This window comes from Amblyomma americanum, chromosome 8 (genome assembly GCF_052857255.1).
Source record: "Amblyomma americanum isolate KBUSLIRL-KWMA chromosome 8, ASM5285725v1, whole genome shotgun sequence".
In the NCBI taxonomy this organism is placed as follows: Eukaryota; Metazoa; Arthropoda; class Arachnida; order Ixodida; family Ixodidae; genus Amblyomma; species Amblyomma americanum.
In genome coordinates, this window is record NC_135504.1 from 54,323,931 (window position 1) to 54,349,859 (window position 25,929).

A 25,929-nucleotide genomic window follows, 5' to 3' on the forward strand; every position below is an offset into this window, starting at 1 on the left:
AGAGAGAGAAGAGACACGCAGCCACTCAAAGGAAAAAAAAAAGGGGGAGGGGGGAGACTGCGCGAGGCGGACAGGTATGAGAGGTTTCCTCGCACGCTTTCTCGCCACGGGTGGTTCGCTCTGCATGTGTTTTTGTTTTACGCGCTCCGGGCTGGTTTCGGTTCCGCTTGTGACGTGTCGCTGCCGTCGGTTCAGTGCGCATGCGCGGCGCCTGCGCTCTACCGCTCGAGAGCAGACGACGCGGAACGTGCGAGGCAGCGGCGGTAGTAGGAGCGAGCCCCTGCGACCCACGGAAGGGGAAAACCATGGAGGGGGAAAAGATTCGGAGAACAACGAGGTATGAGTGGTGCAGGAGGCAATCGTAAACGTTTTCTCTTGACTAACGGCAGTCTCACCATCCGCGACTGGAACAACAATACCGTTTTCTCGCCAGCCTGTCGCGACTATCCTCATATAGAAAATCGGCAAGGGAACGTGTCAGTAATCATTTCCGCTTGGGTGAAATAAAAAAAAGGGAGGGATGGGAGAGGGGTAAGTAGGTAGCGATCAGACGGCTTTATTACCTCCACAAGATCTCGACACATATTCGCCCCTCATCCGGCCAGCACCGGATGGAATTCCTGGCTGCATTGCTGTTGCAGCTCTTTCTAGGTACAATAGAAAGTTACTTAGGCAATAGGCTTCAATGTGTAAGCGTCCACCAAGAAACGACTGCAAAAATAGTAATTAAACAAGGTGTTCCTCAAGGTTCTATTCTTGGACAGTTATTATTTCTAGTCCATATTAACGATCTTTGTAGCGTCCATAATTTTCCTAAATTAATGTACGCAGATGACAAGAATATTTTCTTCACTGCACGCACCCTTACAGAGCTTCAGGAGATTGTTAATAAATATATGGAGCCACTTTCCGGCTATCTACATGCCAACATGTTACAATTGAATACTAATAAAACCAAATATATCATATTCGCTCCAATTAATAAGCCAATGAACAATGACATTCATATTACCTTCCGGTGCACTGCGTTAAAGCAAGAGGTGGAGAAAAAATTTCTGGGAGTATGGTTTCAAGAAAACTTGTCTTGGAACACCCACATTGAAAACTTTTCTCTGAAGCTGAGTAGATTACTTGGATGCCTATATAGAATAAGTTCACTTATACTTTTGTGGCTTAAAATTTCTCTTTACTATACTTTCTTTTATTCCAGACTTTCCTACAGTATTTTGGTTTGGGGTACAACCTCTAGTAATAATTACCTCCGAATACTAGAGTTACAGAAGCACGCACTTCGGTTACTTGAAAGGTATGCAGGACACCCACAAGACTTATCAACAGGTCCACTCTTTGTAAAATATTCTCTGCTAAGAGTTGATGAAGTTTATTGTTTCAAGTTACAGCACTATGTACAAAAACATAAACTTCGCGCAAGTAGCAGTCCAGCTGGAATACACACACTCGCCCTTCGGAGGGAAGAGCGCAGAAAGCCTCTGACGCGCACGAATTATAGCAAACAGCATTTAAATTACCAAATTCCGGTGCTCCTATACAAACTGCCAGATGATGTCCACCTAAACAAATCAATGAAAAAAAAAACAGTAAAAACACTGGTTATCGCGAAAGAAATTCGTTACCAGCGACTTCTATAAAAGTCATGTTTAGCGTCTGTAAAACAGTGTATTTTTACTGTGTGTTTTGGATGTCGCCTTTTTGTTTTCATTTTTATATGCACATATGTTTGCCACGATGACTGAGCTTTGCATCTGTGTTCATATTTTCTGTTGTATATACTTCTGTATAGTTATACGTACTGCATCCTGCATGAGCTAGAACTGTGTAGAGTGCAACAACAAATGTGTATGTGTGTGCTTTTCTGCAATGCTGTCAAAACTGTACGCAGAGGGAGGGCCTTGTCAGGCTAGTAGCCTTTAGCTTTCCCTTCGCTTTTTCCTTGTACTGGAAAGAAATCAATAAACAATCACAAAAAATGAACAAGGTGAAGTCAAGACCCCAAATAGGCTTATTTTTTAGACCCCTCTGGGACTTTAGGGACGATAAAGCGTGAAAATCTGACATCTAAATTATGCAACATTAAGGTACCTCACTAAATGAATGAATGAAGAGTTCATCTGTTATTCATTCTAGATATTCTAGTCGCATGTGTAGAATAATATTTACATTGTACTCTGTTTTGCAAGTCTAACATTCAAGCTATTGTTCCTTCTCAACAGGGACTTGGATTTTTTTTCCCTTCTTTGCACTCAAAAATGATGAAGAAAAATACACTATAGAGGAATGTAAAGTAAAATGCAAATCGCGCTCCGATCTCCGAACGAAACAGATGGCGTGCAAGCCTTTGGAGTCGACAGACATTTTCAGAATACCGCGGTGAGTATACAGCCCTCGACACCCTCTCCCACAGTAATACACCTCCCCCCATGGCAATGCACCTCCCCCCATGGCAGTACACCTCCCCCCATACACCTCCCCCCATGGCAACACGCCTCCCCCATGGCAACACACCTCCCCCATGGCAACACACCTCCCCCACGGCAACACACCTCCCCCACGGCAACACACTTCCCTGCCCACGGCAATACATCTCCCCCCACGGCAACACACCTCCCCCATGGCAACACACCTCCCCCATGGCAACACACTTCCCTGCCCAGGGCAATACATCTCCCCCCACGGCAATAGTACACGCCCCCACAGCTGCCGCCCCCTGTGGGCAATGTACACCCCTTTGTGAAAGGCCTACCTGTGCACCAGCGTGGCGTTCTCCTGCTTGACGCGTCGGTAGAGGTCCCCGTTGGAGGCCAGGGACTCGCTGAGCGCGGCCACCTGGCCCTGCAGCTGCTGGACCTGGTCGCCCAGCTCGTCGACGCACTGCTGCCGCCGCTCCTCCTCCTCCTCGTGGCCGCGGTGGTTGCTCAGCAGGTCCTCGGCCTCGAAGCTGCCCCGACGGGGACAGGGGGACTCGGACCCCAGGCCCATGCTCCCGGGCCTGTATGCACCACAAGCAGCACTCGATGCAGAAGCGATGTGTGCACAGTTGTCTCGAATAAACTGTTAAGACTAGTCGGATTTCGCTTAGCGACACGGTCCGTGGACTTTCACGCATCGGATCACAAGAAGGCTGAATGTGAGGCGCCGGTTATTCATTTTTGAAAACCAGAACACTGGAACGCGCACGAACAACAAAAACGAGCTGCCAGTGTCGTCGATCGCCACTCCCCCTCCGTTCTAATTAACGTTCTGGTGATCCGAGCATACAGGGTGTTTCCGCGAAGGAGTAGTTTTCGAAAATAGCCTTCTAGAGTAAGCAGCACGCCTTTTTACGGCATAGTATCGCCAGTGCTGGCGGCCACCATAAAAACAGTGAATCGCATTAACTACTAGGGTCGTTAACGAGTTTCTAATAATTAACTATGACAGGGCGCCTGGTTGCAATTAGATTTGAAGCGGCCTGTTGGTAATAGCCGTAACAGTTATTTATTTTCGAAAACGCAACTGCTGCCGGTGTTGCCGCTCAGCAAATTTTGGACATTTATCGTGAAATTCGAAAATGGCGCGCCTGCGGTGAGCGCTGGGCGGCGACGCCTACCAAGCAGCGTCACTCAGCGGCGCACGCCTGCCACGCCCCGGCTGCCGCAGCGAGGAGCGGAGAGCACCGATGCGCGGGCGGCACGGGATAAGTTTGGTTTATGGGGGTTTAACGTCCCAAAGCGACTAAGGCTTTGACAGACGCTGTAGTGAAGGGCTCCGGAAATTTCGACCACCTAAGGTTCTTTAGCGTGCACTGACATCGGGCATCAAGAATTTCGCCTCCATCGAAATTCAACCGCCGCGGCCCCACGGGACAAGTGCTTACATACGGCGCAAGTCGGTCTACATACGGCGCAAGTCAGTCTACATACGGCGCAAGTCAGTCTACATACGGCGCAAGTCAGTCTACATACGGCGCAAGTCAGTCTACATACGGCGCAAGTCAGTCTACATACGGCGCAAGTCAGTCTACATACGGCGCAAGTCAGTCTACATACGGCGCAAGTCAGTCTACATACGGCGCAAGTCAGTCTACATACGGCGCAAGTCAGTCTACATACGGCGCAAGTCAGTCTACATACGGCGCAAGTCAGTCTACATACGGCGCAAGTCAGTCTACATACGGCGAAAGTCAATCTACAAACGGCGAAAGTCAATCTACAAACGGCGAAAGTCAATCTACAAACGGCCCAAGTCTGTCTACAAAAGGCGAAAGTCAATCTACAAACGGCGAAAGTCAATCTACAAACGGCGAAAGTCAGTCTACAAACGGCGAAAGTCAATCTACAAACGGCGAAAGTCAATCTACACAGAGCGCAAGACAGTCTGCACAGAGCGTGTCCTAAGACTTCCGGAATGTGAACCATTTGCCTCTAATGTTCATTTGTGCACGGATCACAAGCCTGGTGGGCGTGGCTATTGCCATGAGCACAGAGCAAGCGCCCCCTCTTGTGTGATGGGAGGACGGCGCAAGACAAACAGGAAAGAGCAAGCGAGAGAGAGAGAGAGGCGGCGTACCTCTGCACGGGACTGCTGGACTTCCGACTGGACCTGCAACGAGAACGCCGGGAAAGGGAAGGGGACCGCTGTTCACACACACGAGGCACATACGCACACACAAAGAAAGCATGACTAACGGCAGTTGCAGCAAGGCAGATAACAAAAACAACAACAAATATATTCACAGGACGCTTTAAGCGAGATTCAGCGAAAGCTCTCTGCGGCGGCAGCGATATACCCGTCATAATTTGCCTTTGGCAGAGTGCGTGTGACGTCATATGATGTCACTCGCGATGCCACTGCTTTTCAGACTACTCGGCGTGCTGCGTTGCACTGGCGGTTTGCAATGGCCTCATGCATGACGTCACAGAATCCCGACCAATCAGCGTGGCGCATCGCAATGATGGCATGCGTGACGTCACTGCTACAGTGACCAATCAGTGTAGCGCCGACGACGCCGCAGAACCAGGAAACCTGCCTGTAACAGCTCTTGCTGTAAAACGTGCGCAGGGAGCGGACCACCGCACAGATACTAACACAGCGCCCACTTCACAGCACCCGATGCATCATCGCGAGGGATAGTATATTTCTGGCGGTGAATCCGGGGTTTGCGCGGCCTTCCGAAGGATATTAACAGGCTCGGAAATGTCGTTTACACTCGGGCCGTAACATTGAGCGAAGCGCTATTCGTAGAAGTGATCAAATCCAACGCAGGGGGTTAAACTTTGCGACCATATTCGCTATTGTGCCAACGTAAGGAACAGTAATGGACAAGATAATACGAAATATTTCTGGACGATTTTTTAAGCGTTTTTTTTTTTGTGTGTGTCGGACAGTGGGAACTCTAAGGAATGTGATGTATTTATCAACACAAAATACTACGTAGTTTCCCTGCAAGGAAACGCGACACATCGGTTCGCTCCAACCGGAAGCCCCCTTCCGCGGACGTCCTTGACGTGAAGGGGGTCCAGGGTCACTGTTATACCATCACCGGGGTGCCCGCCACACTCCGCCGGCTCCCAATGCAGAAATATGAGGGAGAGGGGGAGACGACGGCGGTAGGGAGGAGGAGGGGACAAAGGAGCACGGGGCTGCTGCATTTTTCTCGGCTGGCGCATCTACGACGCAATCAGCGCGAGTGGCGGGCCGAAGGAAACAATGAGACAATGCAGGGAGAACCATACTGCCCGCCGCAACACAGCCCCCCCCCCCCCCTTCCTCTATACGCACGCCACCTATACATCCATCTAGCCTATATGCTACTACGCACCGCCGCCCGGTAATGGATCACTGAGCGGGGCGACTGTTGGGCACGAGACAAGGTCGATCCATGCAGGTACGTTCGGCATTTACCGTGTGGCAAGGGTGCACGGGCTCGAGGCTGCTTCATGTTCGGTAGGGTAGGTACAGTTAGCTCCAATATGAAAGGGAACACAATTCGCACACAATGACTTATTCCAACAGTGAGGTTTAAAACCAGGCTGCGATTTGGGCAAGTCGGTACTGATTCATTGTTAAACAGCGCGGGAAGACAGGACAGACCAAAGGAAGAACACGCGACACAAGCGCTTGTGTTTCGTACTCTTTCTTTCGTCTGTTTTGTCTTCTGGCGCTGCTTAACAACTAATAGATGTTTAAAACCTCTCACGGGCATATTCCGTCTAAGGAAAAAAAATATCAAAATACCAATTGGACTGATGAGGAAGAAATGTGATAGCATTTTTCTTTCACTCTGCAGTCTATTCCAATTCTGATTCTACTCCAATTAAGATTTCATTACAATTCTCATTTCACTCTTATTCCACCTCTCCAGCAGTTGGCTTCACAGATTCCAAAGCCACCGCCTACGCCGGAAAGTTTTCGCCTTCACGGTCCTCCTAATGCTATCGAATTAGAACTATTTAAAACAATAGTTGATTTAATGCGGCTAACTCGTTCCCTTTTACACTGGAGCTGTCTGTAAGTCGGCTATGAGGTACGCCACTCCGGATTATTTTCAACAACAATGGGATTCGTTAGCGTGCACCGACATCGCGCAGTATGCGGGAGCTTTAGTATTTCGGACCTCCGTCTAAACACGGCCGCCACTGCCGGAATTCGATCACGCGACTTTGTGAGGCTCAGCAGCCGAGCGCCATAACCACTGAGCCACCGCGGCGGATCGTTTCGTTAACGGTCGACCGCGAGCGAAATGGCAGTCGCTCTGATTTCCATTTTAATGCCACTCTTGGTGCTCGCTTTCCACGGAGCGTCGCGTGCTAGGATCTGAAGCGTACTTTGCTGAAAGCCAGTCCCGAGCAAAGCACAGGAGCATCATCTTCGCCCGCCATTGTTGTGAAGGTGCTCCTTTTCCCTTTCTTTTACTGCCTTAGGCTGCCTGTCAATCACGCGGCAGTAACTCAGGCGAGACGCGACGGTCGCGATAGTAGTAGACTCAAAGGATACCGCTTCTATTACAGACTTATCATGGCGCGTACCACCGCCGCCTACCGCGAACCGGGCGCCGCCACTTCGAATGCACAGATCACCTTGACGGCGCCAGATGGCGCCAGGTGCCGGCCTTCTGCGTCGGAACCAATCAGCGCATGCGCACTGGTGGCGCGTGGCATGCGTAAGCGGTGCACGTCATGTTAAAGGTCTCCCGACACAAGCGCGCTTAGCAAAGCGAATGCGTGAAGTGGAGAGGTCGGGCGAAGACAAGCGTACCTGGCTAGCTACTCCACTCTGGGGAAAGGGGGACAGGAAAGAGAGAGGGAGCGAAGAGAGGCAACGATATAACAAAATATGACGTGTCCAAGACAATGGACACGTCGACACACCCGCACGAGCCATGCAAAGCCCCAACAACCGTCAATGAAACAATGCATTCGTACTTCCTGTTTCGTTTTTTTTTACTTTTTACACATTCATTCATCCTTGGTGCGAAAAAAAAAATCAAAGCCTTGCAGAAGTTCCTCCCGTGCAGTGCGGGGCAGCATGCAGCTAGCGACAATGGGCGGCGAAAAGGCGAACTTGGGTATCGCTGAATCACCTGTCCCGAACTGCGTGATGAAAGGCCGGCTTGCTGACGAACGAGTCTGAGGCCATCGGAGATGCACACTCAGACACACTCACAACGGGAAAGCCGAAGGTTCTTCATCTTATCAAGGGCACCAGAAGAGAGCGGCTGTGGCAGTGCTGACCTAACTTTTTAGAAAGGCTACCGTTGATTCTTTCGAACGAACAACAGTTCTTCGTCTGTGCCGTGTCTTCCTCGTGTCCCTGTGAAAGTGCGCGCTGTTCTGTTTTAAAAACAGTATACTTAACCCCCCCACCCCTCCCTCACGCCTTTCGCATCATAGCTTTCGTTATTTTGACCTCCTGCTCCTCCTCTACATGCATACTTGAAAACGCTAGCTACTGCCCCAAGTCACCCCTGAAGAAGGAGCCTATAGCCGGCTCCGAAACATTGGGTTTAAAGTTTTTTGGTTGGAGATGGAAAATCTGTAGAGTTTATTATAAGAAAAAGACCCAGCACGTCTCAGAAATTTCGAAATCATAAAACGTGTGCTTTCAGTTGGCCATGTGCTGGCCTTTACCAGTAGACTCAGTGTTCAAAGGGTTACTGAACGGCAGCACCCCAGGCAGAACTCTGTCTGGTTAGGTTATGCAACACAGAACGAGACCCTTATACAGACCAAGGGAAGAAGACCAAGTATATAAGTCGCAAAATGTTGGGATTTTCCTTTTATGCTACCACTGGTTGGTGTCACTTCCTATGTACACAGTTCTGCACAGTTTTCTATGCGCCGATCGTTAAGGCGGAGAACAATCCATCTTCACAGAAACGCAAGCTTTAACAAAACTTTCTGCTGCTCCAAGCTCGCCAACAAATTACCACACACAGCGGGAAAAAAAGAGGAAACACATAAGAAAGAACCTCTATCGCTGCGCCACCGAGGCACGTACTGACCCTGACCTCCGCAGACTAGTCCTGAGCCAGGAGTTCCGCTGGGGGAGATGCCGGCGACCACTTGCACTTCCTCCGCCTGTGCTTCCGCCGCTGCTGCTCGTGCTCCGGAAGCTGTCCGAGCTGTTGATAAACACACACACAGACAGCAATAAACACGCAAGGGTCAGCACCACCGGGTAACATAAACGCTCCTCCCCCTCCGTACGAGTAAAGGTCAAGACGCATATAAGCTGCGTGGGTTAATTAGAAGCAGGCAGACTAGACCAGACCACCCAAAGGTTTAGGTTTATGGTTTAGGTTTATGGGGGTCTAACGTCCCAAAGCGACTCAGGCTATGAGGGACGCCGTAGTGAAGGGCTCCGGAAATTTCGACCACCTGGGGTTCTTTAACGTGCACTGACATCGCACAGTACACGGGCCTCTAGAATTTCGCCTCCATCGAAGCCCACCCAAAGGCTTATTTGTTATAATACGCGGCATTCCAGGTAGCCGAAAAGAAAAAAGGCCGAAAAAGCAACGCCTGAACTCGTGAGCCTGAAGATTCACGAAGTGGCATGCGCGCGGTGGCCAAGTTATACTCTTAAGATATTTTTTTGAGGACGCTGGCCTTCTTGGAGAGTGGTTCCAGATATGCGTCGTTTAACCTATGAGACACAAGCAAAGCAATAGCAGGCATAATGAACGCAAGGCCACAAACCCGTCTGGACCTTAACGCCACCGCTACCACCGCACTGTATAGTATCGGCCTCGCCAGTGTGTGCACAGTGTGCGCATACCTGAGCGGCGTCTTGCCGACGTCCATGACGCCGAAGTCCTCCTCCTCGACGTCGCACTCGAACGTCTCCTCGGCGTCGCTGTAGCTGGGGCTGCCGCTGCTCCCGCTGCAAACGCCCAAGAGAACGCGAGCTGTGCTATACGGACACGTCCTTTCTGCCCGTCTCCTGACGACGAAGGCGTTTTCAAGGGCCACAAACCACAGTTGGGAAGATGAGGTACAGTCGTGAGCATCATACAAGAGCTAGGGAACAGAGTTTGAGGATTCATTTATTGATTACTTCCTAGCAATGCGTGACAAGGAGTGTTTTTACGTTCTATAGCTAGGTTTCCTTTGCCTTATGACGTCAAAAAGTCACTTTCAAATTCAGTAGTAGTAGTAGTAGTAGTAGTAGTAGTAGTAGTAGTAGTAGTAGTAGTAGTAGTAGTAGTAGTAGTAGTAGTAGTAGTAGTAAGTGGTTCATTAAAAATAATAATAAACAAAACCAAAAGATTTTTGATAGCCCCGACATCTGCCGTGGATACGGAAGCACCTGAGCTGGGGCAGCGGAAGTGAAGGGACAGCACGCAGGATGGAAAAATGAATTGAAAGAGGTGAGGTAATAGATAGAAAGGATAGGGGGAGAGGTACAATACACAAATACGCTGTCTGCGCAATAATATATGTACAGGTTGGACGCGTGTTATGTTCATAATAAAGCGATAAAAACACGCGCACACCATTACGTTCACTACAGCTGGAGTGGGGCGGGGCGTCCAGCTGCTGATCGTCCAAGGTAGCACTCGCGGAGCGTTCGGTCACTGCGCGGCACTACCTGGCGGAGAACAGACGGGACGTCAAGCCCGTCTGTACGAGGAATGCACAAAGGTATTCCAAGTTCAGTACATATATAACAAGAGAATTCGCAACTTTTGTGCAGAACGCTCGTTCCCTCTCACACTGTCCACGGCTGTACGCTGTGAACACTGACTGTATACGCTATCAACTTAGACCACCAGTTTCCTTTGGGTGCGTCCCGATCTTTAAGGCGCTAGCTCGGGGACCCGGAATACGAACCCGCGACCTCATTCTCTGCCACACCGGAACGCAGTAGACAAAGAGCGACTATACCGCGAACAGTGCTCACTTTGCTAAGCACGTTCGGTGATGCAGTGGAGCATATCACGCGCCGGACTTGTTTCGCCTGTGCCGAAAACGTCGACTGCAGAGCCGCCTATCGGCGGTGGCAGGAAACAGCGCTGGTCAGTCGGTAAGGGCGACCGGTCCAGTTAGGACTATTTTCGCGGGTCCGTTATCAAGTTTTTAGACGTACTTATAACGACCCGACCTTTAGGCGCAAAGGCAACTTAGCCAAAAGGCGCCACGGGTGACGCGTTTGGTCTCCTCATTGTAAAGGTTTGAAGATGGTGCTTAAAGGGAAGGTGAAATGTTTTTTTGAGAATTTGAGGTTCTTCAAGAAATAGAATCTATGAAGCTTCAAGGTAAAGCATGCGAAGTATTTTTTTTCACCAGCATTTAAAATAGTGACGTAATCGCCGATTAAAACCGCAGCGATACTCAGGTTTCTACTCACTAGGCTATAGAAGTGCGGAGAAATTCGCGACGACGCCATGGTTGCCGAAATTTGGGATGTCCGCTACCTTCGTCCACGAGCATTCAGTGAGCCTTACAACACCGCCAAACAATGCTTCGTGGGCTTCACCGTCGGCGGCGTTGGTTTAATTCCTTGAAACAACAGTTTCTTAGCTGGAAACGCAGCGCCGACCCATGTGACGTCATCGTTGCGGCCTCTGCCCATCGCTGCGCTTTGCAGAGAACCCTGACCACCAATGCGGATTTATTCTGCGATTACGTCACCATTTCAAATTATAGCACAAAAATACTTCGCATGCGTTACCTCCACGTTTCACACATTCTACCCCTTTAAACTCGTCGAATTGTAAAACCTCTTCACCTGCCCTTTAAGGGCGATCTTACAGAGGCTATAATGTAATGAGCCAGAAAGTTAAACGAGGCCCAGAAGATGTGTTGTAGACCAGGTTTCACAACTTTATTGGATCATGGATCGTTGTCAAGAATGCCCCATAGTGCTATCGCGTCTGGCAGTGTTTGTTTTTATCGAGCGTATTTTTTTCCGCTGTCGTGTCCATCCGCAGAGGCATATCTCTGTCGAGCGATAAATGAAAACAGAAACGAAAAATCACACTAAACAAGACGGCGAAACAACGACCCCCGATTGGACGCGCGTGAGAACGCGCAGATTTCACCGCGCTTGGAGCGACATGCAGCGCCGATAAATAGCGCATGCAGAGTATGACGAGAGATAGACAACTTATGCAGTTCACGTTCTGCGCCTTTGTCGGCAGGGGAAGTAGGAGGGAGGGGGGGGGGGGGGGTTACAGCACAGCATGCGCAGCGAAGCCGGAAGGTAAAACCCTGTCTGGCTGAACGAAGCCTCCTCTGAGCGAAGCTGTTTCACGGAGCGGCTTCTCACGGTATCTACAAATGGCAACAGGCGGCGCGATGTTCACCAGGCCAATGAAAATTCGGCAGAGACTGCTTACGTGTGAGAATGCGAAAGCATTAATGTGCCGAGTCATGATCCGTTGCAGAATGACTGTGCGTAGTCATTACTCATAGTCATTGCTCATTCTTTGTACAAACTTGTTGTGTTGTTGTGTGTTGGGTTTTATGGCACATAGGCAGCTAAGGCCATCATGCGCCAAACTCAAGGTGTAGAATTGGCTTTCTGTAGAATGTTTACGAATATCAAAAAATGTCGATGGCGTAGATGACCTAAAAACATTGTGCTGCCTAGTAAAAGAAGAGAAGAAATTTGGAAATCGCTAATGGTAAAAGCCTTAAAGAAGGTCAGGCAGCCTTAGCGGCTATCCTTGGCTAGGCAAGGATCCTGAGGCTCCCAACCAATCAAATAAAAAGCCTCAGCCTACTTCTCAGGAATGAGAAAGTGGCTGAGGTGTATCATGTAATAAAGGGAACCAGTGGTTCAAAAATTAGTTTTTCGAGGACGCCCGCTGCTTTTAAAAAGCTAAAAACGGAGGGTATGTTAACAATGGCATTATCAGCTAAGAGCAATGTTGGGTGAAAAGGAATGTATTCATGATAAAATTGAGTGAAGTACTTTTTTCTTAGTTTTTCTAGTTTCACACATGAGAATAAAATGTGGTTAACAGTAAGTTCTTCTCCGCATTCCTCACAACCAGGTTTATCTTGTTTTGTTAGCAGGAAGTTGTGCGTGAGGTGCGTGTGGCCAATTCGCAGACGGCATAAAACCACTTCTTTAAAACGTTCCTGGTGCACACATGACTTAAATTCACCCAAAACTGGTTTTACAAAGTGCAGTTTATTATTCACTTCGCTGTTCCAACGCGACTGCCATTTTTGTCTTAATTTCTGTTGAACTAATTTCATGCAGTCATTAAAGGGTATATCTACTTTTTTTATTTCCTTGCCCCGAGCTTGAGCGGCACACAAATCTGCTCTCTCATTTCCTTTTATTCCGACGTGGCTCGGGACCCAGCAGAGTTTAATGTTTTGTCCTCGAGCTGTTGCTGTTACAATGTTGTGTATGATGTCCCCAAGTATGGGAGTGGTTGCGTTTCTAGAGTGGAGGGCTGTAAGTACACTTGAAGAGTCTGTGTAAATAATAGTGTTTTTGAGGTTCTCGTTTAGTATTTTTTTTGTTGCCACACATACTGCGTAACATTCTGCGCTGAAGATGGATGCGCACTGTGGAAGTCGCATTGCTGTCTCCGAATTTCCTCGCACCACTGCGCTTCCTACGTAAACATTCGTTTTTGAACCGTCAGTGTAAAAGTCCGTAAAACTACTGTATTTTTCTTTGAGTGCAAGGAATTCCTGTACTATATGTTGTTTTGGAGTTTGTTTTTTTTTGGAACTGCGTAAGGGTAAAATCACAGATTGCCGGAAAATTGTGCCATGGAGGCAGTGGAGCTCGTCTTCGAGCAATGGCAGGTAATGTGTCCAGTACTCCGAGGTTTTGACACGTCTCTTCAAAACGCAGGAGGAGTGGCCTGATAGCTTGTGGTTTGTTGTTAAAAAGTGTTCTTGATGGGCACTTTGTGACTATGGGGTAACATAGGTGTTTGGGAAGCGAACGGATTTTTAAAACGTACGAGCACGTGAGCATGGTTCTTCGGTCCTCGAGTGACGGTTCGTTGGTTTCTACATAAAGACTGTTAATGGGTGATGTCCTGTAAGCACCAGTGGAGAGACGCAAACCCAAGTTATGCACTGTATCTACTCGTTTAAGGTATGATGGTCTCGCTGACCCATACACTATACATCCATAATCAAGGGTAGAGCGTACTACAGAGCGGTAAATTTTTAGAAGGCATGTCCTGTCGGCACCCCAATGTTTTCGTGACAGTACTTTGAGTATGTTGAGGGATCGGGAGGCTTTCTTTTTCAGTGCATTTATATGAGGCAGGAAAGTGAGCTTTTTGTCAAAGGTTACGCCTAGGAATTTGTGCTCATTTTTCACCGGTAGCTGTGTTTTGTTCAGGTGTATAAATGGGTCAGCCTGTAAGCCTCGCTTAATAGAGAAAAGAATGGCCACGGTTTTCTGTGTGGAAAACCGGAAACCGTTCTCGTCTGCCCAGGTCACCAGTTTATCCATTGTCAGCTGTATTTGTCTCTCGCATGTTACCAGGTTTGAGGATGAGCAGGCTATTTGCAGATCGTCAACATAGACGGAATACATAATGGCCTTCGGTATTACTTTGGCTATGGAATTTACTTTTATAACAAACAATGTCGTGCTCAAAATACACCCCTGAGGAACCCCGTTCTCTTGAACGAAGCCCCTGGACACGGTTGATCCTAGGCGCACTTGAAATGAGCGGTCGGAAAGGAAGTCCTTCAGGCAGTTCAACATCCTGCCACGGATGCCAAGATCTGCTAAGTCACGAAGGATGCCGAACCTCCAGGTGGTGTCGTATGCTTTCTCGAGGTCAAAAAAGACGGCAAGACAGTGCTGTCTGTGTATAAAAGCCTCTCGGACAGTATTTTCCAGGCGAGTTAAGTGGTCTGTTGTTGAGCATGCTTTCTTAAAACCGCACTGATGGATGTCAATAAGCTCAAGAGATTCAATCAGAAAAGTTAGTCTTTTATTCAGCACACTTTCGAATGATTTGGCAAGGCAGCTGGTAAGGGCTATCGGCCTGTAACTAGTAGGGGATGTTGGTTGTTTTCCAGATTTCAGGAATGGTACAATAACTGCTTTCTTCCAGGCTTTCGGCAATCTTCCGAGCACCCACACTTGGTTAAAAAACTTCAAGAGCGCCTCCACAGATGGCTGGGAAAGATGTGCTAGCATTTCGTAATGTATATTGTCAGGGCCAGGTGCTGTCTTTTTTCCGGCCGAGAGAACTTCGTTTATTTCTTGGAGTGTTATTAAACCATTGTACGGTTCTTTTGTGCAGCCCGTTGTTGGAAGTCTATGTTTCTCCACTGCATGTTTATGCTTTAAAAATGTTTCTGTGTAGTGTGAAGAACTAGAAATGTTTGAGAAATGTTCTCCCAAGATGTTTGCCTGTTCCTCTATATTTGTCTGTGTACCTGGAGCTGTTAAGAAAGGAATTGTGTAAGGAGAAAAGCTTCTGTTAAACTTGTGGACTTGTTCCCACATTTTTTTTGGACGTAACTGAACTATTTATGCATGATACGTAGCTTCTCCATGATGTTCTTTCGGCATTTCGGCGGATGTACCGAGCTTTTGCTCTCGTCTTTTTAAAGTTGATGAGGTTATCTTGAGTTGGGTATCTTCGAAAAACTCCCCAAGCTTTATTTTGCTTCTTTTTTGCTTCCCGGCATTCCTGCGTGTACCATACCTTGTTTTGTCGTACTATTCCTGACGATTGCGGAATAGCTTGGAACGCAGCATCAATAATGCAGCTTGTAAAAATTTCATTCAGTTCGTCAACGTTAAGACTGTTTGAAAAAAATTTCTCCAGGCTAGCCTTTTGTCTAAATAGTTGCCAGTCGGCTAGGTGTAGTTTCCAACGGCGTGGTTTACTAGGGATGACTGATGGTGGCGATGAAAAGTTAATCACTACAGGAAGATGATCGCTTCCGTACGGGTTATCGAGAACATCCCACTTAAAATCGGTAAAAACGGAAGAAGAGCTAAAAGATAAATCTATGCAACTCATTTTTCCTGAGGCTGGAGAGCAATATGTGGGTTTGCCTGTATTGAGTAGGCAAACATTATTGCACAGAATAAAATCTTCTAATATACGGCCCCTAGTGTCTGTCTGTTCACTCCCCCAGAAAGGGGAGTGTGCATTAAAATCCCCAACTACCAGATATGGCTCTGGTAGCTGATTAAAAAGTGATTCTAGGTCATGAAGTGTTACTGTGAGGTGTGGCTGAAGGTATACTGAACATAAGGTAATTGTTTTAAAGCTAATGACGGTGACTGCAATGGCTTCATAATTCGTCTGCAGCTGGATTTCACGTGTTGCAACACCGCTCTTAACAACGACAGCAACACCTCCAGAGAGCCTGTCTGCCTGCTCACGGTCACGGCGAAAGACTTTATAATTCTTAAAAATATTTTTTTGTAAAGGTCCCAAATTGGTCTCCTGAAGGCACAGTGCTACAGGAGACATAGAGCGTAGGAGATCTGTTGCATCGCTGTAGTTATTTAAAATTCCACGGCAGTTCCAGTGGATAAGGAACGCCATGATTATTTTCAGGAGGAGTGTTTTGAGACCTCAGGTCCCTCCTTGTTGAGGGCCTGTTATTGTGGTTTTTTCTTTTTTCCGGTCAAGAGAGCCCCGTCGCCGTTGCGACCGAGGCGAGCTTTGACTTGTATCCATCGCCTCCATGGAGGCGCTGGAGTTCCGCGGGGAACCCGCGGGCAGGGGGGTGGTAGACTTCTCCCGAACGGGGGAAGCCTGGCGGGCTGCCGACTTGGAGGACGGCCGGCCCGTTGTTGGGGGTGGCATAGCAGCTCTCGCTGCATCTGCCAGGGGCGCGGATGGCCCTGCCTCAGCCTCACTAGGTGTGAACTGGGCAGGTGCCTGAGACCGGTGTGATGCGCCGCGCCCGCGCACCACATCGGCGAAGTTTGTGTGGGGTGTTAAGGAGAAAGTGCCTTGCGACATTGCATAACGCTTCCTTGCCTCTTTAAAAGTGATATTATCTTTTGTCTTTATTGTAATGATTTCCTTTTCTTTTTTCCAGGCAGGACAAGACCTTGAGTAAGCAGCGTGCTCGCCTTCGCAGTTTGCACAGCGTGGCGCGGCGTCGCAGCCGTCTGATTGGTGGTCATTGGAGGCACATTTAGCACAGCTGTTGCGGCCGCGGCAGCTCTGGGAGCCGTGACCGAACTTCTGGCATTTGAAACAGCGTCTAGGGTTGGGGATATAAGGGCGAACGGAGATTTTTGCATAGCCTACCTCGATTGACTCGGGTAGGGTGCATGAGGCAAACGTCAGGACCAGGTGTTTTGTCGGAATCTCTTTGTTGTCTTTGCGGATTGTAATTCTGTGGACGTTGGTAACATTCTGAGGGTTCAGTCCTTCAAGCTTCTCTTCCTCTGTTAGGTGCAGGAAATCATTATCTGAGATGACACCACGTACTGTGTTCAATGATCTGTGCGGTGTAACAGAGACAGGAATATCGCCAAAAGTTTCAATGTTTGCAAGCTTTGAAATCTGAGTTATGTCGAGCAGTTCGAGGAGGAGGTCACCACAAGCCAACTTTGTGACTTTGTACTGAGGGCCCAGGGATTCTGTAAGAACTCTTGAAACAAGGAACGGGGATATTTGTCTGGCTGGCTTTTCTGTTTCTTTACTGTGGACGATGTGGTACTTCGGAAAAGTTGTCTTCTTTTTGCTGAAAAACTGTGTTGTGACATCGGTCCGTCCTCTTTTCAGAGGGCGATCATTATTAAGCAGGGAGGAAGCCATAAAAAATTTTGTTCTTCGGCCTTGGTGCCAGCCGCCCACCATGGAGCCCAACTAGGGGACAGGACAGGAACTTGAAAACAAGTCCTGCCCACGCCAGCTGTACACCATTGCTATAACCGAATATGACGAAACCCAGGATAGTTCGCCACACAGGGTTAACCCTAGCCGCCAGGAAAAAGGAAAAAACCAAGGAAGGAGGAGGAGACGGGAGAGTTGTAAGAAAGATGATAGGAAAGTAAAAGATGGAGGGGAGGATAAGGAAAAGACGACTGCCGATTTCCCCCGGTCGGGTCAGGCCGGAGGTGCCGTCTACAGGAAGCTGGGGCCAAAGTGGTGTGTTGCCTCCGCCGAGGGGCCTTAAGGGTCCAAACGCTCGGCATCGGCTCAACCACCAGGATCTCCTTTTCCCCGGACACGGCGATGCCACGCACGGCGAGGCGCGGGTGCTCGGGTCCGTGGTGATGCACAGTTCACCATCATCCCCTTGCGGGGATGTCCCTGCGGATGCTCGGGAACCCGCGGTGTCGCCACTCACCGTCGCGACGCCTGCAAGCTGCAGGCGCCCCCCTGCGGGGCTTTGTACAAACTCTATAGACTTTACCTCAGAGTAAATGTAAAGCGCTGCAGAAGTGCTGAGTAATGATACGTTGCAGAATGATTATGCGTAGTGATTACTCGTAGACATAGTAACAACTCAGACTTTGTACAAACTTACACACCTTACCTTACATTACTTGTAAAGTGCTTAGTCGCGGTACGTAGCAGAATTACTATTCGTATTGATTACTCGTAACCATTGTAATGACTCGCACTTTGTACTAACTCTGTACACCTACATAATGCCACCTAGTGTTGCCAGGTGGCGCAAGCTGTCCGCGAAGACGATGAGGTTGCGATCGTGCTATCGTGGATCGGCCGCCATTACCGTCTCCTCTTGCCGACTCCAGCTCTTGAAGCGTCTCTCCGTGAGAACTCCGTGACAATTTGGTGGAGGTGCTGGTGTCGCCTTGGTCTCGGCGTAGCGAGTCAAATAGTCAGTAGCGACTATGATCCACTTGTTTCCTGAGAGTGACAACGGAAAAGGACCGATAAGGTCCATTCCTATTTGATCTGTATCCTATCTGTTTCCCTTCTGAACCTTAGCGCGCCTACGCTGCTGGCGGCACCACTGCGATGCCCTTCTTTTCGGAGGGGGGGAATAATGCCACCTAGTGTTGCCAGGTGGCGCAAGCTGTCCGCGAAGACGATGAGGTTGCGATCGTGCTATCGTGGATCGGCCGCCATTACCGTCTCCTCTTGCCGACTCCAGCTGTTGAAGCGTCTCTCCGTGAGAACTCCGTGACAATATATCAATTATATATCAAATATAATCGGATATAATGGTGCAAAATTACAACAGCGGTCTTACATTCACTACATTCCTTTCACTTACTGCTCACGAACGACCTAGCTGAGAGCGTAAGTCACGCTTTATTACTCCGAGAAGATAGTGCGCGGAAAAAAGGCGACCTCACGTACTGTTCTAGCTTTTCCCCTCTAAATTGAAGTTTATATATATATAATATATATATATATATATATATATATATATATATATATATATATATAGAGAGAGAGAGAGAGAGAGAGAGAGAGATTGTAAGGCGGGGGTTTATTGAAAAGAGCTGGGAGGAAGGGAGCAGCGGCGAGAACAATCCGAGGGCAACCAGGTCGGGCACAGACACACGTGGCGATAGCAATACGGCTAACATCATCTTCGTTTTCACGAGTCATCTGCTTTGTCTGGGTCATCACTATATATATATATATATATATATATATATATATATATATATATATATATATATATATATATATATATATATATATATATATATATATATATATATATATATATATATATATATATATATATATATATATATATATATATATATATATAATTTCACATTGGAAGTACCGCATGGCTAAATTTTTTAAATCACGAGAACAATCGGAAGGGCGCTACTTTATCACTAAAATCTCCATCCGCAGCGACTGTATGGCAAGCTTGTCTAGCTTGTTTCGTGCAAAGCAGCATGACTGACACTCGTTGGGTCAGTTTATTTGTCCCGATCTTCTCGTGTTGTCAATCATGTGTTGTGCAAACGCCTTCATCGGCATGATGTCGCTCATTTTTAATTCTCTCCAAAGCGCGCGTCGACAGCGCGTACCGCACCGCGTTTACGCCGACCCGGTTATTCCTATCCATCCTCGATAAAAGACTGTTTGGATCACCCAAGGTGCTGACAATCGATAAACAAGCTTGAGCTTATCGTCAAATCTTACAACACTGCGAGCAGTCCTCCCTAACGCCGTTATGTAATGTTGGCTAACTTGAGGCGCCCCCTAGGTCGTGAAAAATCGCCAGGCACGAGCAACATACGAATGGGAGACCTTACTTGGTGCTCTACAGAACCGAATTGGCTTTCACTTCCTCAACTTGGAAAGACCAAATCTGCTCGATTGCGTGTCAACAGGGAAAGAAGTAATAATTGGTTTTTGGGGAAAGGAATTGGCGCAGTATCTGTCTCATATATCGTTGGACACCTGAACCGCGCCGTAAGGGAAGGGATAAGAGAGGGAGTGAAAGAAGAAAGGAAGAATTAGGTGCCGTAGTGGAGGGCTCCGGAATAATTTCGACCACCTGGGGATCTTTAACGTGCACTGACATCGCACAGCACACGGGCGCCTTAGCGTTTTTCCTCCATAAAAACGCAGCCGCCGCGGTCGGGTTCGAACCCGGGAACTCCGGATCAGTAGTCGAGCGCCCTAACCACTGAGCCACCGCGGCGGGTAACAGGAAAAGAAGGAAAAATTACAACAAAGCTTTTAATCAACACAGACGGGGGCAACCGTTGGCTGCATGCACATCAATAAATACAAAAAAAATAAAGCCGTGCGCACGCATACAGCCATTGCACTGTCACCCCTAAAGCTCTTTCATCACACCCCTTCGTAACTAGTGGCGCCCTGCAACTTTTCGTTTCTCCACTATACTCATGTTCTGGCCAGAGCCCAGGAATTGGTTCGCCCGGATGCCGCGAGTGTAGAGGAGCGACAGTGTTGCCATAACCGCCGAATTTAGGCCCACAGAGAGAGACGCTATCGCAACGCTGGTCCCCACTTCACTCCGGAGGAAGACGAATCGCCTGCCAGAGCGTCCCCGCCCCGACGTGTCCTACACGGCGACAAATGCGTAAGCGCAGTTAAAAAAAAGTGAGAGAGAGAGACTCACCCGCCCTTGTGGTTGATGGGCGAGCACCGGTCGCTGGGCGGCAGCGCACTGTCCGTGGGGCTGTCGGGCCGCTGGGACGAACTCATGTAGGCCTCGTCCACCACACCGCCGGCCTAAGGGGGAAACAGGGGAGAGAACAAGGGGTTAACACAGCACGGCCACGCTACACACAATGCACATTAACGCAGGCTCACTTCTTCACGACACACCCTTGAGGAACGCCCCTGCCCCCATGCGGGAAGACGATCGTGACGCTAAGAAAGCAGACGATGTTTCACGCAGGACTGTACACAATTGTTAAAAATTGGGGGTTTTTTTTAGTTAGATGAGCGCTTTTCTACGCAGAGCATTGTCTAGCAGCGTAGTACATCAGAATACAGCTGAAACGTGCTAACTAGCAGGCTGGTTAACTAATACTGAATAGTTCACTTTTTTTTTACAATCAGTGTTCGACTCCTTAACTGAGCTAAAGGCGCCGTAAGAAGTATCCGTATCAGTTTTTGGAATTCTGAATACGCGGTTACCCTCGGCACTGTGGCCCAAATTCTGGCTACATCGCGCCAAAATGCATGTGCTTTCGAGAAGCTTGCAGGCAAAGCAACCCCTCCAGTGCACAAATCGTGCCCTCCCTACTCCAGTAGGAGAGAAGAGCGAACGAGCGAGTGAGGGCAACTTAAAGTACGGCAATATGGGCGCGGAGACGACACGAAAGCGGGAATCAACGAAGGACCAGGAAAAAAAATCCAAAGTCATGCGATCGGCGCGGTTCAGGTGTCCAACGATATACGAGACAGATACTGCGCCATTTCCTTTCCCCAAAAACCAATTATTATTATTATTATTATTATTATTATTAAGCCATGCGATCGGCGCGCCATCAGCCAATGAACCGGAGAGGGAACTCAGATTGCGCACCATGCAGTTGGCTGCGCCGTTTCGCTGAATCACGTCCGAAACGGAGCGCTGTATAGTCGGACGGCTGAAAACCCTGTGACGTCGATTAAAGGCACCACGCGACAGCGACGTCCAGTACCGATGGATGCATTAACTGCGCACGCAGCAGCCGCCAACAGGCGAGTAAAGCGCCGGTCGTGGAGGTTGCTTTCGCGGGCGCGTTTACAGAGAAGTATTCGCATCCAGTCGCAGAAACATCCGCCATCAATATCGGCGGCTGCCATTGCGGCTACTGCGCGTTTGCCGCCCAAGATATTGAGGTCGATCGTCCGCACGAAATGACGTCATCTGACGGCCGGGTCACATGACCACTGGTCACCTGAATGCGAAGCCCTGAATAACTTGTCACATTATTTATTCCACAGCGTCGACGCAATTTCAGCCGACGCCGTAACTCGCGTCACATACCCTGAACGTCGGTTAATTTTTTTATATATAGAGAGTTTAAAGCAGCACTAAGTTCCACATAACATCCACCCAGTACTCCGGTTAATTTTTTTGTATATAGTTTTAAGCAGCCCTAAATTCCACATAACATCCACCCATTACTCCGGTTAATTTTTTTGTATATAGTTTTAAGCAGTACTAAGTTCCACATAACATCCACCCAGCACTCCGACGCTGGTGAAGCCAGTTGGAAACTGCGCATCACTGGACAGCAGCCGACCGCCCTTCGCTGTCCGGATGACCTCCACTGCGCTTCACCGCCGCTCATTTCGGAGTCCACTGCGGGTGGCTGGCTAGCTCGGCCAGTCCGCTGGCGTCGCTGCTCGCTGAACCCGATCACGCACGGGGACCAAGCTGCACGGCGGCCACGGGTCTCGGAGTCACAAGCGACGCGCGACGGACGAACAAACGGTGGCCTGGTGCCCCCCCCCCCCTTCTCTGCACGCTCCGAGGGACCCCCAACAGCGTCAGCAGTTCAATTCGTTCACCAACACACACGTATACATACACAGGCTCTACACGCATCGACCGATCGGTTTCGGCTGAGTGCGGCCGGCACAGAGGCCATCATTATGGGAGCCGCGTGATCGGTGCCAGGACGTGGCGTCCCTGGACTGCATTACATGTCGCAGAAAGACACGGGGTCGCGCCCGTGTTTATTCCACGATACAGCAAGCGCGTTTTTTCAAGGACACCCAGAGCTCGAGCGCACACAGCAGCAGGTAGACCTGACGTTAGTAAACAAATAAAAAAACCATAAGCCAGGAAGCGTCAGTTGTACTTCCATTCATCGCAGCGCCAACGAAATGGCTACAAACGCGACCGCTTAGCCGTAATACCACACACACACGATGTTCGCGTCATACGGGAAGCCATAGGAGTCATGACCCCTGGCACCCCAGCTCGCCTTTTCCAGGTTTCGAAGCCTCTTCAGCGACACGGGGCTCTTAACGCTATCGCGTTAAAATAGAAACAAAGTTGTTCGCTATGGACCCCAGCTGCGGCCGCGGCCTTGGGTATCGGCTATGAGCAGCCTGCCCAGTTAGGCAAGTGCACAGAAAGTGCACTGTGCATACAGGCTTGAAATTGAAATTGGCCTTTTAGGAAATGAAATGGCGCAGTATCTGTCTCACATATTGGCGGACACCTGAACCGCGCCGTAAGGGAAGGGATGTAAAACCCCTCATGTAAAACGCCTGTCCAAGGGGCATTTCAGGACTAAATAAATAAAAAAAATAAAGAAAAGAAGGAAATGACGCCTGTCTCACATATCTCGGTCGACACCCGAACCGGGCCGTAAAGGAATAATAATAATTGGTTTTGGGGGAAAGGGAATAGCGCACTGTCTCATATATCACTGGACACATGAACAGCACCGTAAGAGAAGGGATAAAGGAGGGAGTGAAAGAAGAAAGGAAGAAGAGGTGCCGTAGTAGAGGGCTCCGGAATAATTTTGACTGCCTGGGGATCTTTAACGTGCACTGACATCGCACAGTACACGGGCGCCTAAGCGTTTCGCCTCCATCGAAACGCAGCCGCCGCAGTCGGGTTCGAAGAAGGCTTTGTCAAAACCAGGCCGCAGGGTATTCTTCTGAACCTCGCAGTGGGACACTTACAGCGGCCACGAAGCTCCCGTTCTGAAGAAGCTGTGGAAGAGCCTCATCGACCCTCACCCAAGGGGACCTATAGGTAGCTTCACACAGAGGCCTCAAGTACCCAAATGTAACGCTTACACGCGGACTCTCGAGCCTGAGGATATGGCAAACCCCGTACAAGACGAAATTCCCTGTGGTGCCATCGACGCTAAGCATGTTCGCAATGTCAGCTGTAACGCAGGCATAAATGAGAGCGCAAGTGCTCGCGATAACGGTTATTGCGGGGCTTTATGGGAGCAATGGCATGTAAGGTCACACGGCGGCGGAAAATGGCATGCAAAGAGCTCAAGAACATCAAGACACTTGTAAGAGGTGCACAATACCTGCAGAACTAACGGCAAAAAAAAAATGTGCACATTCAAGATAGCCTAAAATTTGCAGACTCGTGAGGACTATTGTTATACGAGGCGGCTTTCAAGAAACCCTCTCTCTTCGAAAAGCCCCGTGTTTTTGTCCGTAGAACAGCTAAAGAGGTCTTCGCCGCTCGCTGCAAGGGTGACAACCGCTGCACAGCCACTCCGCGCACAGGCGGCAATACACCTCCCTGCCCCGTGCTCCAATTTCGGCCGCGCACGACTGACAGCGCGTGCCCGCACAGCCCCCGATCAGATGGGAACGGCCGCACGCCGTTCTTTAGATGGACAGCCTCGGCTCTCGTAGTCATACAGTGCGCTCAGCAGCAGCACAGCATTAGAAGCAGCAGTCGCGGAACAACTTGCGCTGCGCACGACTGGAGGCGGCCGGACTATCGGGGAGAACGTCCGCGGCTCAGTGGCAACGAAGTCACGGCCAGCGGGCGCGTGACCACACATGGACTCCCCGACATCAGCCCGATCGATCGGGCCACTTCGGCGAAAACGAGGCGCCCACAACCTTCCCCGTGTGTGCGCGTGGTTTATACCCTCCTCAGACCTGAGCAAAAGTTGCCCATGTCAGCGCATTTTTATTTTTATTTTTAATTGGTTTTGGGGGGAAAGGAAATGGCGCAGTATCTGTCTCATATATCGTTGGACACCTGAACCGCGCCGTAGGGGAAGAGGTAAAGGAGGGAGTGAAAGAAGGGAGAAGAGGTGCCGTAGTGGAGGGCTTCGGAATAATTTCGACCACCTGGGCATCTTTAACGTGCACTGACATCGCACCGCACACGGGCGCCTTAGCGTTTTTCCTCCATAAAAACGCAGCCGCCGCGGTCGGGTTCGAACCCGGGAACTCCGGATCAGTAGTCGAGCGCCCTAAAAAATGTATTTCTCAGGTCTCGAAGGGTTTCCACAAAAATACTATACAAAAATGCTGTGACCGTATGTCCAACAGCGTTTTCTTTGTGATCCTCCTCCAATGGTGTGTGCAACGGGTATCCGAGCCTTATATTATAGTTGTGTACACTCTGTAAGCAATACGAAAGGGAACACCTCAAGGACGACGACACCGGTATGTGTTCACAGATATAATACCCCCCCCCCCCCCCCCCGTTACCTGCGAGGCGTTGCGGTCCAGCTCGCCAATCGATGAAACCAGGCGCATAGAAGGGCGCAGCGTCGATGTCGTCACCGGACTCGGACATGAATCGCAACTGCGCCGTCGGGACTATATACATCTCATATAACGCCGCGCGTTCAAAGCGTGACGCTAGACGCGTTGGCTTATGTCTGAGCTCGTTCACATCACTGCCGCCACTGTCGTGGAAACGCGCGATCTGTTTGTGAAACGCTGGACAGTAAATAGAAAAGTTCCCACGCTTCCCTACCGCGAGAAGTGCGGCATTCATGTATGCATTAAGATTTATCCACCTTGGCAATTTCCGCAAGAATAGTTCAATGTTTTAAAGCAAAGAAATCGCTCAGTCCGTATTCACGATATGTGGCGCGCTCTGGGGAGTGCGCTAAAATTAAACCGCTACCCTTAAAAGTAGTACTTTAAGGGCAGTAGTGGAGCCGTAGTGGAGGGCTCCGGAATAATTTCGACCACGTTAAAGATCCCCAGGTGGTCGAAATTATTCCGGAGCCCTCCACTACGCCGCCTCCTTCTTCCTTTCTTTCACTCCCTCCTTTATCCCTTCCCTTACGGCGCGGTTTAGGTGTCCAACGATATATGAGACAGATACTGCGCCATTTCCTTTCCCCAAAAACCAATTATTATTATTATTAAGGGCAGTAGTGCTACCCTTGAAGGAGTACTTGGCCACAACCTTCTATGCACAAACCAATAGGACAGGGTTAATTGGAGAGACATGGGAGAGGACTCTGGCCTGCAGTGGGTGTAGTCAGGCTGATGATGATGATGATGACGACCCTTAAAAACTGGCTGAAAACAAATGCACTTCAGCGATGCAGGCTCTATCGCGTTTCACGAGACCCCTGGTGACG

General features: G+C 49.2%; 1 protein-coding gene across 1 annotated transcript in view; it reads right to left on the reverse strand.

The window, feature by feature from the left end:
• Positions 1-25,929, reverse strand: part of LOC144101668 (rab11 family-interacting protein 4A-like) — a gene marked incomplete in the record, with an annotated part of 177,424 nt that overhangs the window by 14,640 nt on the left and 136,855 nt on the right. The window contains 5 exon segments of the mRNA XM_077634804.1: positions 2,762-3,007; positions 4,567-4,599; positions 8,501-8,620; positions 9,277-9,381; positions 20,511-20,623. Of these exon segments, the coding sequence (XP_077490930.1) occupies positions 2,762-3,007; positions 4,567-4,599; positions 8,501-8,620; positions 9,277-9,381; positions 20,511-20,623 (617 nt within the window).